General features: G+C 38.7%; 1 protein-coding gene across 2 annotated transcripts in view; it reads right to left on the reverse strand.

Moving 5' to 3' along the window:
• MBD2 (methyl-CpG binding domain protein 2) overlaps positions 1-14364 on the reverse strand; it is a 67201-nt gene extending 52837 nt beyond the window's left edge. Inside the window, exon 1 of one of the 2 annotated variants that reach the window (XM_058557159.1) lies at positions 13724-14364. In XM_058557159.1, coding sequence (XP_058413142.1) covers positions 13724-14262 — 539 coding nt within the window. In that variant the 5' untranslated portion in view covers positions 14263-14364. The remainder of the gene's footprint in view (positions 1-13723) is intronic. The other variant, XM_058557160.1, reaches the window with a different exon arrangement.
• Between the last annotated feature and the right edge of the window lie 246 nt (positions 14365-14610).

The raw sequence follows: 14610 nt of genomic DNA on the forward strand, positions 1-14610 counted from the left end.
ACCAGTAACACCCAGAACGTAACCAAACAAAACAAAGCAGACAACAACTGGACCACACTAGAGGAAAGAATACAGGATTATGTATAAGCAAACCTCAACTCCCATTCTCACCCAGATATCCAAATATGCTCAGTATCACAAAATAAAATATCATGTAACCCTCAATATAGTCCAAAATATGCATCATCTCTGCTGAATGCAAACTTCCACCCCCACACCTGATCTTCTTGTATTGCCCTCTATTGTGGCACCACTGTCCACCCAGGACCTAATCCTCCACGCTAGAAGGCCATGTCACAATGCTCAGTGCCCCATCCCTCAGCCACGCACCCAGTACCAAGTTCTGAACGTTCAGAGATGCCTCAATGCTGACAAAATAGTTTCACCTCCTTAATAACACATCAAAAGCCTTCGATCTATTTAGATATATAATTTTTCCCCAACTCTTTTCCCCACCAGCCTTGGTACCCCACATTCCAAACAATGTCTGCAAAATATGCCATGTAACTTTGACTTCCAGCCATGTCTTTCCAGATGGAATGATGAGCATAAGCAATATCTTGCCTGTCACAAGACTACGTATCAAATCTTCCAAGCCCAGCTAAAATGTCACTTCCTCTATGAAGTTGTCTGTGATTCTCCAACCCCAGTTAGAAATAATTCTACTATCCTTGCAATTCTATTTCATTATAACAATTCCTATACATTCGCTAGATAAGTCAAATGACCAGAAATTACAATGCCACTTTTTAAAAAACCCTCAAACATGATTTATACAGGCTAGCACTGAACAAAGTAACTTTCTGATAGCAAAAACCTTTATCAGTTGAATAGTAAAGAATATGGCTTTCATTTGCAGCCTCAATGGAATGGTAAATGCCATGCTTATTTAAAAGTTATATTGCATGAAATTTAAAAAATTGAGCTGGAAAATATTTTCATGATTAATCTATTATTACACTACATAAGAAATGAAGTCTTACTAAAAGACCCAAATTAATTTGAAAAACCGGTAAAGATTTCTCTGCTATTATGTCATTTATATAATTACAATTAATTTTAATTAAGCTAGAATAGCCATATAGTCCTTATAATCAGATATTCCAGTTACTGGTAAACAAGATTTTGATAAACTATTTGACATACCTCAAAAATGAAAAAAAAAATCTGTCCACAAAATAAAATGACAATTCTCAATCAGATATCCCTCTAAAAAGATCTTATTAGTGCAATAAAAAGCTGAGCTCAAGAGTGGAGTTTGTTTCGACAGACTAATGTTCCGGAAGACGAAAATATTAAGGTAGCAACTTCTACCAAAAAGATTAGCACTACTATTCTTAGGATATAGCTGGAATGTCATTTTTGAAGAATCAATTGACTTAATTTCACAAATTAACCCTGCAATAAGTTGCTCCTTATGTAACAGGTGAAATGCCAGTTACCTACTGCAGCTGGAAACATACTAGAGCCGCTCCATAACATTCCTCTATGGAGCAAAACTCAGAGATCCATCAGTTTTAGACACTCCTCCCCCAAATTAAGGAAACCTAAATGCTTAAGAATTCAATTAAAGGGCTATACTCACGAAATGCGATTGCATAGTTTATGATCTAGATTAGCAATTTAACATGGCTTAAAATAGTTCCTATGTTTAGTGATTTTAAAAATCAAATGGAAAGTATTTATTCTAAGAAAGGCCTGACATACTCTAATGATAACTAAATTAGCAATGAAGGAAGAAGGTGGAAATAAGTTTTAACTACTAGCATATTCAAAAAACAGTTGGAATATCAACTGGTATCCAATCAGATCTTATTCATATCAAATCACTGCCCCCTGTGGTAAAGATGGGATTCTATGAAGCATCTATATTGGACAGCTACAAGCACTGGTCATACACACTGCTGCCTTCAGAACAGTAGTACAGCCATTTTCTTCTCCGTACTTGCTATAGCTTGTGCTTGGTGCTTTAAGGAGAATCAACCTGGCCGCCCCAGGAGACTTTAAGACCAGGGACCTTCCTCTGTAGGAGATGGAAAGCATCTACAAGAGCAAGCATATAGAAGAGCAAGGCCCAAAGGAATGGTTAAGCAGGAATTCTGCCCATCAGATATAGAACACCTGCATGGTGGCAAAATGACCCTGGAAGTGGCTGAGGAAGTAAATGCTAGATGAACAAAAAGACTGTATGTCACTTAAGCTCTGGTCTTACCCAGAGTGACTATCATCTGTGTGCCCTCTAAGATGGCTGCTGTAGGTCGCAGTCTCAGACACACCAGGACTTAACATGACTAAGCTTTTACTCTAAAAGCATCAAATTGTAACTTAGGGAAACTACCTTTTTTTTTTTTTTTTTTTTAACTCTAGTAGACTAGTGAAGGATATTAGTCATTTTCAATTTTCTCCGCCCAAAGTGATTACTTCTACTCCCAGTAATGAAATACTAATATTTCACTTTCAACCACAAAAAAAATTCCCTACCAACTGCCCCCTAGACATGCCTACCCTGAACCAACTTGTGATCGCACCTTTAACTTTTCTTACCCACTAAAGACCCTGAAGAAAAGTAATAATTAAGTGAAAATCAAAAACATCAGTTATATTTTTCCACTTCATTTAAGAACATTTCATCACTTGAACTATGTCTTCGCTTGCTTTCATTATGATTAAACTGTTTACAGCACTTCTTAAACCTAACTCCATCTTAGAGGTTTCTAATATAGATTGTCAAAAAGACAGAAATTTTATTTGGCATCTGACTTTCAAATCTTAAAAAATTTAATTGATATACCAGAAATACTTAAATTATGATCACCTTAATTTAGTGATATTCATATCTTGTCACTCTGCAAACTCACCTGTAATCATCACTACCTGAGCTAGACAACTGTGACACGCCCTGCCAGTCTATGTTATAAAAATTGACTCTTCTCCTTGCATGCAAAACTGCACTCTGAAAACACTCCTCTAATAGAGCAGAACATATTTTTCCATGTTACTCTGGTAATATGGATCATCATGATGTTTAGTCAAACCATTATGAGATAGTCAAACCATTATGAGAAGACTAGAGGTCTGAGCAAACACAAGTATATCTTCACACTGGTTTCTAATAGGATGAACTGTGCGGGCAGCATAATCAGCATGGAATATGATGAACTGGGCTGTGAGTGGCAAGAACACTGTGGAGGGCAGATGGTTAGCTACACGGCTAAGGAGCATGTTCAGAGGTGCACCACTCTCCAACAACATCAGACAGTACTCTGTGGGGAATAATAATAACCTCCACACTAAAAATTCTATAAGCCACAGCACTGGAAAAGTTGGAGAATAAAGAAACATCAACTTTCTATTTTTTTCCACCTCTTTAAATGTTAAAGCTTACCTGTTACATACAAGAGTTAAGTACTGAAAGAAAAAGACTCTCTAACTTTACATAACAATTGTCTTCAGAAATAAAATTTTAGCTGAGACTAAAAATCTGAAACTAAAATTATCTTTTGGCACTTAGGTACAAAACATGTAATCAGAAAACTACCAAACCAATTAGTTCAAAGAACGTATGCCATTGCTTCAAAGCTACATGACATACACACAGAAAAACCTATCCAAAAGTCAGCTCCCCACTCCCCCTTCTTTAACTCCTTTCCTCCTGTAAATGCAGGCCCTTCCTAAAACGAACCACCCTCAGCCCTCCTCTATAGTTTGTTCCTGATAGATTTTATCTACGTACTCCTGTCTTAATTACATCTCCCACCTCTGATCAATTACTAAATCCAGTTCCTTCATAATCACCTGTGAATCCATCCTTCCTTTCCACTTCCATTGTCACTGCCCAAATCATTTTTTATCACCTCAAGTCTAAATCACCACAATAGGCTAACTGATTTTCTATTTGCTAGTCTCTTTGCAGTCTAAACTATCCAGACCACTCTTCCTAAAACACCACTGTGACCACAGTTCAGTTTAAAAGCCTTCAACGGACTTTAACTCATCCGCAAAAGGGAGCCAAACATCTTAGCCCTGCATCTGAGATCCTTTTTCATCTAACTTTCTCTTAACCTTTCAACCCTACTTTCCACTCCCCTTATCCAGTGACCTCTGCTCCAACCATATTGGTTTGTTCACTCTATTTTAAACAGGCTGAATGGTTTCCTTCTTCAGCCATTTGCAAACCATGTCTTTTACCTGGTCATAATGCATGTCTCCACCCCCAACCCCCAAGAGCCCAAAAATACCAATCCACCTAACACCTCCATAAAGCCTTAACAAAACAAAGTAACAGGAATGTTTCCTGCCTCTGAACCCTACAGCAATTACTGCCTGTATCAGGCAAATAATCATGAACTGCCTCTTGGCATCTCTTATATTCTAGTTTTGAAATACTGAGTTCCATACAGTTATAAAACTTCCACAAGTTTAAATCTTATCTTCACAAACAGCATACTGAAGTAATTATTTATGAATGAAATAATATGTCAAATTTGCTTCAAAATAACGAAGGCTGAGTCTGGGGTAGTGGATTGGGGTATGGATGAAATAAGATTGACAACTGTTGAACTGGGCAATTGGTAGTTTTTTATATGATTCTCTCCACTTTTGTATATATATTTGAAAATTTCTACAATAAAATGTTTAAAACACAAACATTAGAGTACGCAAGCTGAATATTTTCCCTGAAAATTGGAAAGTACTTTTTCAAAATATGAATAGTGTGGGCAAGTAAATTTGAGCATTAAACAATTTCCTTAGCAGTTGGGGTGGGGTTGGGGGATGGAGAATTATTTTTCAAGTATCAAAAAGGAAAAAAAATTATTCACAATTTAGCTACTAATAAAATGTGACAGCATTCCACCTTCTCCCTTGACATACATGTTTAAGGAATCATCACACAATTTTAAATGGTATAAAGACCTTAAGTATAATTCAAATTCTATACCAATCATTCTCATTCCATAAACTAGCATTTATGTAACAAAAATTTCATAAAAACAGTACAATACTGGTAGCAAATTCTATCACCTCTATATCGTGGTTAAGGAAAAATTAAAAGCCAGGATGATCCACTCAAAAATAAAAAATTAATGAATGTAGAATTCTACTTAATCTCATCCCACTGCCTTAAGGCACTCACTCTCTGAGAAATGAAAAAGGGAAAACACTGGTTATTTTGGTAGAATTGGGGACTGGACACTTGCTATGGAAATGTCAGAAATTAAACATGGCTGGGAATTATCTCAAAATATAATGAAGGGGGGAGTGGAAAAGGGCTAGATATTGATGAAACAAGACTGGCCAGGAATTGATCATTGTTAACCGGTTGACGAGCATGTGGGGGATTCATTACACTTTTCTATCCACTTTTGCTTTTGCATATGATTGAACTTTTCCATAATAAAAAAATATATAGATAGATAAATAAGTATACCAAAAAAACGGACTATATTTTTTAAAAAGAGGCTAAGGCCCTCCAGGAAAGGCCTTTTTAAAACGATGCAGAGGGCCGGCCCCGTGGCTTAGCGGTTAAGTGCGCACGCTCCACTACTGGCGGCCCAGGTTCGGATCCTGGGCGCGCACCAAAGCACAGCTTGTCGGGCCATGCTGAGGTGGCATCCCACATACAGCAACTAGCAGGATGTGCAACTATGACATACAACTATCTACTGGGGCTTTGGGGAGAAAAAAGGGGGAAAATAAATAAATAAATAAATAAAATAAAGAGATGCATACATCACTGCATACACGTTAAAAAGAATTTTAAGGACATTCATCCTTGCTTTAATCTATGGACTCTTCCAATATAAAAAGAATAAAAGTATGTCAAAATATTAACAGTGATTCTCTTTGGGACTATAATAATGATTGTCATTTCTCTATATATACTCTTCTCTATTTTCCCAATTTTCCACACTGAGCATGGGTTACTTTTATAACGAGGGGAAAAAACAGAGTATTTTTTAAAAACTCGATGAACGTGTATAACCTAAGATCTGTCCTAATCACATTTCAAAATACAACAAAATATTGTGACTCTTTACAAAATTAACAAGCATATGCATCTATTTATGTTAAGTGAAGAAAAAGAAACTAACATTTTATTAATCTACTGACAATCTACTACGTGCCGAAAGCCTTACATGTATTTTTATTTAATCTCAAAAAAATTCCATGAGGTAGAATTCTTACCCTCAATTTATAGTTGAGGAATCAGAGGCTTATAGAAGCTTAAAAATCTGTCCAAGTTAAAACAGTAAAGCAAGGTTCAAGATTCAAGTCCCTCAATCTTCTGACTCAAAAGTCCCAGTTCTCATTCTAAACCAGTGCTATGCATATGTGGTCTATGAACTGACTTACTGGTCTTCAAATAAGTACAGAAGCAGAGAGAAACCATTTAGAAACTGCTATGGTAATCTGACAGGGTAAGTTTATGACTGTAGGATCTAATAGTAAAAAGTAGCAACATATACTTTGTATGTCCACTTTGATATCACATTATTTTTATATTATTTTTTATTGTAGACTACTTCCGACCAAGATACTGTAACAAACAGCTTCACGGTTATAGTACAAAGAAATAATACATCTGTTAAAAGTAGGTAGAAACATATTATCCTCCCAAGATGTTACAAAAGCAATTTTGATGGTACCTTTTTAAAGCAAAGGATAAAAGGATTTTTCTTTTTAATATTAAAAGGGAAATCAGAACTTCTATAGATCCCTTTAGGTCCAAAAATCTATATATAATATATACACAAACACTAAACACATACAAGTTTAAGGAAAAATAAGAACATTCACTTCAGCTATTCAATATTGGCATACTTGATATAGTACAAGGCAGGATGCTGGGTATTGCAGGGGACACAAGACTGCCCCTATAGTACAGGCCTATTAACAGCCAGCATTAACCAAAAGTTTTTCTGGATCGCTTATTAAAAAAAGTATTAACCGTTTGCTTCATTCAGCAAGTAATTATTAAGAGCCTTCTATATACCAGGGACTGTGCTGGACACTGAAGATTCAAAAATGAATCAGACTCAGCCCCTGACCTTGAGTTCAGAATCTGGTGGTCAACAAGACTTGCCAACTATCTATTACAGCAAATGTGGACAAGGTTAACAGAATTATGCTCAAAATGCCATAGGAGTTGCCCCATTTCTGCTAGGGGACTCTAGGAAAGGCCTTTTTAAAAAGATGCATACATCACTGCATACATGTTAAAAAGAATTTTAAGGTCATTCATCCTTGCTTTAATCTATGGATTCTTCCAGTATAAAAAGAATAGAAATATCAAGATACATTATTCAAAAATCTTTAAAAGAGGATGATGTTCTTCTTCCTTACATTTGTAAATCACTCATAATTGTTCCTGACAAATGCTAAGTACTCAATTTTAAAACCTAATTTTAAATTATATTTACTATTATTTATATTCACATACAGCTTATGTAGTCAAGTTCCCAAACAAATGAGTTTGAATTTATATTTTAATAAGACGAGGCAAAATCATAAGATCCACAGATATTACTCAAATTTCATTCTATTCCATACTTTATATTCTCCTTCCTTGGGAAATCTTAGTTTTTAGAAGTTCTGATGAAATTAAGTAAAACTTCATTTTACAATTTGCCTAGTCATTTCTTAGTGGAAACGGCAAACAGTAATAAAAGATCAATAAACAGGAGCTACAAAGGGTATTAATATTACAAGCCAAATAGTAAATCCATGAAATAAAGAGTTGATGATTTATTTCTAATTCATCATGCAAGTCTAAGAAGACCTCAAACATGGGCTAAAAGGTTATGAATTTCTACTAGTCCCACTATAAAATCCAAAACAAAAACAAAAAGAGCATCACCTCCTTTGCAAATCACCTGCTTTTGTTCCACTAATTGAAACTAAATTATGAAAAAATTAAAATATGACTATATCTCAACAAATGAAATTTTAAAAGCAACTTGAAAAAATCATCGCAACTTGAAAAAATCATCTCAACTTCTGTTGGAGATTATTTTTAGAATGTATGTGTATCAGTTCCTTTTAAGCTGTGTATTTCCTCTATTACAGGTATTGTGGGTGTTCTGGCAGGTGAGACTTTGCATGTCAGATTCTAAAAATCAGATGTAGGACAGATGGTAATGTTGCACACTAACAAAAATTCCTCTAGCACATCACAAAAAGATGTGATGGTACCGCTGAGAGAGAGCACAATTTTCACCACATCTATAGGTCTTTTATTTCTGGATCGAGGCTTCAATCAGGCAAAATCAAGAAAAAAAAACAAAAGCAAGTCAAACCTTCAATTATGCAGTAAGTGCTTAAAAAATATTGCATTTCTTTCCTTTTTCCAAGTAGAGATTAAAAATAAAAATTGGTCTGTAGGGAACATTTCAATTGTATCTCAACTCTGAAAGAAGCATCTGAGCTTTCTGCAGGAACCATATAAAACTATCTCATAAACTACATTTAGCCTGCAAGTTACAATTCGATTTCTTCTAATTTAAATGGAAGCTTTTAAAATGAAGACCTATAGCTTGCACCTTAGGGAATGTGTTGCCTATCTGAATATCTGAGAAAAAACAAGGTCAATCCTAAATTAAACACGTATCAAAAGAGAGGGGGAGGAACAGCAAAGGGGGTACACATTTCTGAACAAAATGATCATTTCTATTACCCACAATAAAACTGCTTTAATTACGTTAATTTACCACAAGTTTTCCATTTTTTTCCCCTCTAATATTACATAGAGCTGGAAGATCGTCTTTTGGTACTATGGCTTCACTATCAAATAAGATTTAAAATTTACCCTTTGTCAATTTCAGGATGCAAGTATAACAGTAAATAATTACATTATCCTAGTGGCACACCAAGTTCAATAAAGTAGATTAGGCATGAGATGTTGCAATATTTGAAAATACAAGTAGGGATCTCTATTCGAGGCACCGGAGCAGGGTGGTTAAGAGTTCTGGGGTTAAGCCACCTGCATCAGGATTCTAACATATTATTTACCTTCCCTGTCCTAACTCCCCACTTATTAAATGGAGATAATTGTACCTATGGTTTACAGGATTATGAGGATCCAATAAGATAATACATGCAAGGCATTTAGCAAAATAATACTAATAGCTGCCAAAACTATGAGAGCTGTGACACAGAACACACACAGAATTAAGGCACAGAAGACCCTATACTATATCCTATACTATACAATGAAACCCAAATGTTGATTTCTTACTTGTGTCGGTGCACTAGGAGCACCTTATTTACCATTTTTAACATATCTCTGATGAGCATCTCATTTGCCATTTCACCATATCTCTAACATTCACAAAGCAAAAAGCTTTCTATCCTTTTATAATACCCTCAATATTAATGATGAAAGTTAGAAACTTGAAAATGTTTGGATTTAATAAAATACCTCAACCAGTTTCATCCCAGCACAACACCACAGGTAACATAAAGCAAGTGCTAAGTCATTTAAGACTTGTTTTACAAATTTTTAAGTGTCATATCAATTGGTAAACACTAATTTAGCATCCGAGTGTTCAGCATTGTGCCTAGGGGGAAGGAAGACAGGTACGTGAGAAAGCCACAGGTTCTACGGAAATGAGCATGAAAGTAATACAGGGGACACCAGGTTTAACTATATAGAAATGACCCGAAAGAAAACATCAGGGGAAGGACAGTTTACTGAAAGCCAAAGAGATTTTAATATTTAAGAACTGTGACACTGGATCTCCTCCCTGGTCCTTTCAGCTGGTTTTTTCCAACAAGACTACATGTGAGAGTCTTTTTTTTTTAAGACAAAAAAAAAAAAAAAAGAAGGGAACAGGCCTGGTTGAACTTGGACATCCTCAATGATTGAGAATTCATGCCCTCAAAGCACCACACCCGCCTTTAGTAACAAATGGGATAATGTTTTTAAAACCTATTTATATATGTTCAGCCCATAACAACTTGAGTTATTTAACGAATTGTTTTCCTTAATTAGTCTTTAAACATATCTAAAGCTTCAAGAGATCTATGTATTTATTTTACTGTTCTGGAATTGAATCCTTATAACACTATGAGGTACAGGTACAATCATGTCCACTTTACAAACAGAGAAACCACAGCACTGGGAAGTGTAAGCGACACGCTCAAGGTTGCACCACTGGTTAAGTGCAGAGTTAGAATACCAACTCCAGATCTCTTAACTCCTGTGCTCTGCTGAGCCTTCCCTAGAGACTCCTACTTTTATCATATCACTCATGATTTTGTATACCTCAATTATATTGCCTCTGAGTCTTCTTTCCAGCTCAAGGTGAAATCTTTTTAGTCTCTTTTCATGTACCTGCTCCCTCTGACTGTTTTAATTGTTCTCTGGTTCCACTGTATCTTTTTTTTTTTTTTCCAGAGAAATGATAGGTGCAAATGCATCATTTTGACAAAACAGTCAAAAATGTTTACTATTGTGTTTCCAATATCCAACCAGATTGTATTTTATGGTAGCAGCTGAAACAGTTTAGTATGACTCCCAGGTCTTTAACCCAGTTATAACCAAAAGCCTAGAACCCAACAAGTTTAGACTTGATAAAAAAGGCACGAGATGGCTACTAAAGGTTCCTGTGTAGAGGAAAATAATATTTCAAAAATATCAATCTGCAAGTGCAGGGAACCAAAAACTGGAAGTGACAGGAGTCAAGCAGACCAGTTAGAAAATGATTTTTCAAATAATGGGTTCATATGATGGCAAGGAAATTTTTCAGAAACTATACCAATGGATCCAACACTTTATCAAATGACACCCTTTTTAAAAACAAACTTTGGACGATAATATATGAACTGCCACAATACTATCAGTAATCCTGACAGAAGGCATAATTATACTGCTTAACTGGCAACCAGAGGCACACCTTCCTATTGGAACTTGGCAGTCTCAGGAAACAGCCAAAAACCATTCTACCAAAATTCGAGGTTTTCTCCATGAGCTTAATTTAAGTCCAATTAATAACTGTAAGACACACCCTCCGTTAACAGGCACAGATTTGTTTAAATTAATCTCCCCAGGGGCAGGCTAATTCAGGAGTTAGCATTATTAGAATCTGTGTGAACAACTGGGTGCAGGTGTTCACATTACCAACAGGAGAGTCAACTCTTAACCCACCTATTAAAAGATATGGCCGGTGTTTTGTGAGCTAGTGGTTTTTAACGGGTGGAGAGTATTTGGGGATGCTAACATGCAAAGCAGTGACACTGCAGATCGAAAATAATGTGTTCACCTTTACTGTGGGTAGGTGACCTCCATCATTCACCCCTGCAAACACAATCAAAGTCAGAGTAACTGCCGTATCACAAGTATCACATCATGCTACATCTGTCTTCCTGCCTCGGAATGTAACCGCTCAGAAGGAAATCAAGACTGGATGTCACAATCCTGCATAGCAACTAACGCTTTGTAGGAAGTCAATAAACAACAGACAACGCTCCTTCTAGCCCTGAACTAAGGACATGTGGCACAAATCTATTCAATGTGTCCTTTCACTTTACATAAACAAGTAAAAGCCAAATCATGTTGCACTGTCTCATAAAAAGACTAATTTTAGAGAGTAATTATCACTACACTGGTTTGTGATTCGTCTGAAGAAAAATTTGTTTAGAAAGTTTGTTTTAAATTGCTTTTATCAGTTTTTCTACCATAAAATATCTATTGAGTTTGCATTAAAAAAGTTAACATCAAAAAATTTACAACACATTCAAAAAAAAATTAAGTGACTATAAATCAGAATGAGCACCACAGCAACCTGCCTTTTTGAAATAACTATTCCAGCTACTGCAAAGAAAGCAACAAAAAAGCTTTGCAACAACCAAGTTAGTTTGAACAAATACGTCATCCCAAAACCAAACAAACCATATCCCAGGAGAAATGCCATAGGGAGTGAAACTCAAAGTTTAAGATGCTCTACTAAGAATACACTAGTCACCTATTCCTCAAGGAGTTCAATCCCAGACACAGAATATTCTTGTCAAATATAACTCGCTGTAAGACATCAATATATAGTTCACAGAAAAAAGGTTATGCATACTACCCTCGAAAATAGAGCTGTTAATTAAATATGCAAAAATGAACAACTGTGAATAGCACTAAATGAAACAAGCGAACTTGAGGGGAGTAACCATTTGTTCCACAATAACTTTCTTAGTATTACTGAAGGAAATTTAATATTTAATCATGGGGAAATACAAAACAAGATAATCACCTTTGTATGCTTAAAATAAGTTTTCCATTTTATCATTTAAGATTTCAAGATGAATGGTCTCAGATCAAGAGAGAAAATAAATTCTAATGAACACCATTTTTTCATTTTATTTTTTTCTTACTTGAAGAGGCGAAATAAATTTACTGAAACTACTCATTCATATATTAAAGCAACCATCAGAAATATGTTCATATTTACATGTTATACTATTAGTGATCATATTCTTGCGTGTATGTACGTATACACACATACACATATACACATGTATGTATATTTTTTTAACCTTTTAAATCTTTTTAAGACTATTCTCAATTCATAAACATTGTATTGTGTGTATACATATACATACACACTTTCCAGAGGTAATGTATTAATCCACTTGATGTGGGAAGAAAGGAAATCCTTCATAACATTATTCCGGCAGCTGACAACGACTGGCTCCAACACCTAAATCTACTCCCTGAAAAATGATTCGGCCTTCCTAGTCACTGAACATAACATTTATTTATATTCTCTTCTATAAATGGGATGGTTTATAAGAAAAGTTAGTAAATGTGTTGATAAGAAAATTCCACTGATATCAATAGCCTCAGACACTTTCTTGAGCTTACTGGGTCATCCAAACTAATGAGATGGACAACATAACCACAGGATTGCAAGATCACATCAAGCTGAAAACCTTGAATCATTTAGACCAAGATTTCTCAACCTTGGCACTGGTGACATTTTGGGCCAGATAACTCTTTGTCGTGCGGGTTGACCTGTGTATTGTAGAATACTTAGCAGCACCTCTGGCCTCTACCCACTAGATGCCAGTAGCACCCTCTTTCAAGCACACCTCTTTCAAGGTGTGACAACCAAAAATATCCCCAGACATTGCCAAATGTCCCCTAGGAGACAAATTATGGTCTATAACTCTAACAACATATTTAGTGTCTCAGTTTTCAAGAGAGTAAATTCTGCAACAACCAGGAGAGTTCCAACAAACTTCAGGCATTCCAAATGGCTACTTCACATGCAAGTTTCCTGGATGCCACAAAGTAACTGAAACTGCGTTATATTGTAAATGGCTACTTCTTCCACATGTGCATGATTAAACACTCTTGTGATGATGAATCTGGGACAGGCTGGGACAGATGCCAACAGTGACTAGATTTTATAGTTTTGATGAATTACACCTTCTTTTAACCCTTCAGTGGACTAATCATCCCTGCCAGAGGAACCCTTTCTTGGAAAACCATTTTCCCCAACCCCTTCAACATAAAACTCCCTCCTCTGGGCTCTCACCATTGAGACCTGTGCCTGTCACTGCACTGGGGTCAACTCTCACCCAAGGTCTCAGGCACCTTCTACTACCAGACCAGCCTGTCTTTACCACTTCCCTTGGGCCCCTGCTCTCATCGTGACATCCCCAGCCCAAGCCAGTGCTTGACCCTTGACCCGGGCCTGACCCCGCTGCCCCCTCCCCGCCCCCAGGGCGGTACCTGAAGTAGTAGACATCGCTCTTGCCGGCACTGAGCCCAGATTTTCGGATCACTTCCTCCTTCTTCCATCCGGGGGGGAGGGCCGGGCAATCCATCCTCTTCCCGCTCTCCGTGGCCCGGGGTCCCCTGGGCCCCGGCCCCGCGCTCCCCGACGGGAAAGGGACCGGCTCCCGCCGGGGGGCGCCGCCGCCACCGCTGCTGCCGCCGCAGCCGCCGCCGTCGCCGCCAAGGCCGCTGCCGCCACTCGGGGGACGGCCGCGGCCCCGGCCCCGGCCCCGGCCCCGTCCCCGGCCACGGCCCCGGCCCCGGCCACGGCCACAGACGCCGCCGCCCCGGCCCGCCTGCTTCCACCGCCCCCGGCCACGGCCGCCGCCCCGAGCGCCTTCCCTGCGCACGCTGCTCACCGGGGACGGGGCGAGCGCGCTGCCCTGGCCCCCCTGCTCTATGGCGGAGTCGCCGCCAGCGCCGCTGCCGCCCGCCGCGCTCTCCCCCTCCTCCTGCTCCGGGCAGCAGCGGCCTCCCCCCGGGTGCGCGCGCATCCAGCCCCCTCCCCAGCCGGCGCTGCGCTTCTTCCGTAACCGAGCCCTTGGAATCCCGGAGACCCGCCCCGCCCGCAGCGCGGCGCGCGGGGGACGCGCGCAAGCATCATAGAGCGGGCGCGCACAGAGCGGCCCTCCCGCCCGGGGCGTGGCTCCGGTCACCGCCTCTTAGGTCCTCCAAGCACCCTGGGCAGCCATCTTGTCTCCGCCTCCTCTAGGACACGCCCCCGACTCCACCCGCTCCGCCCCCGGCCGCGCCCTTCCGGCCCTCACCCCCACGGGGCGCGCGGAACCCGGAAGGCGGGTGGGACCGGGAGTCACTTTTGGAGGAATGTCAGAGGGACTGGG

Source organism: Diceros bicornis, chromosome 16 (genome assembly GCF_020826845.1).
Source record: "Diceros bicornis minor isolate mBicDic1 chromosome 16, mDicBic1.mat.cur, whole genome shotgun sequence".
NCBI classification, from domain to species: domain Eukaryota; kingdom Metazoa; phylum Chordata; class Mammalia; order Perissodactyla; family Rhinocerotidae; genus Diceros; species Diceros bicornis.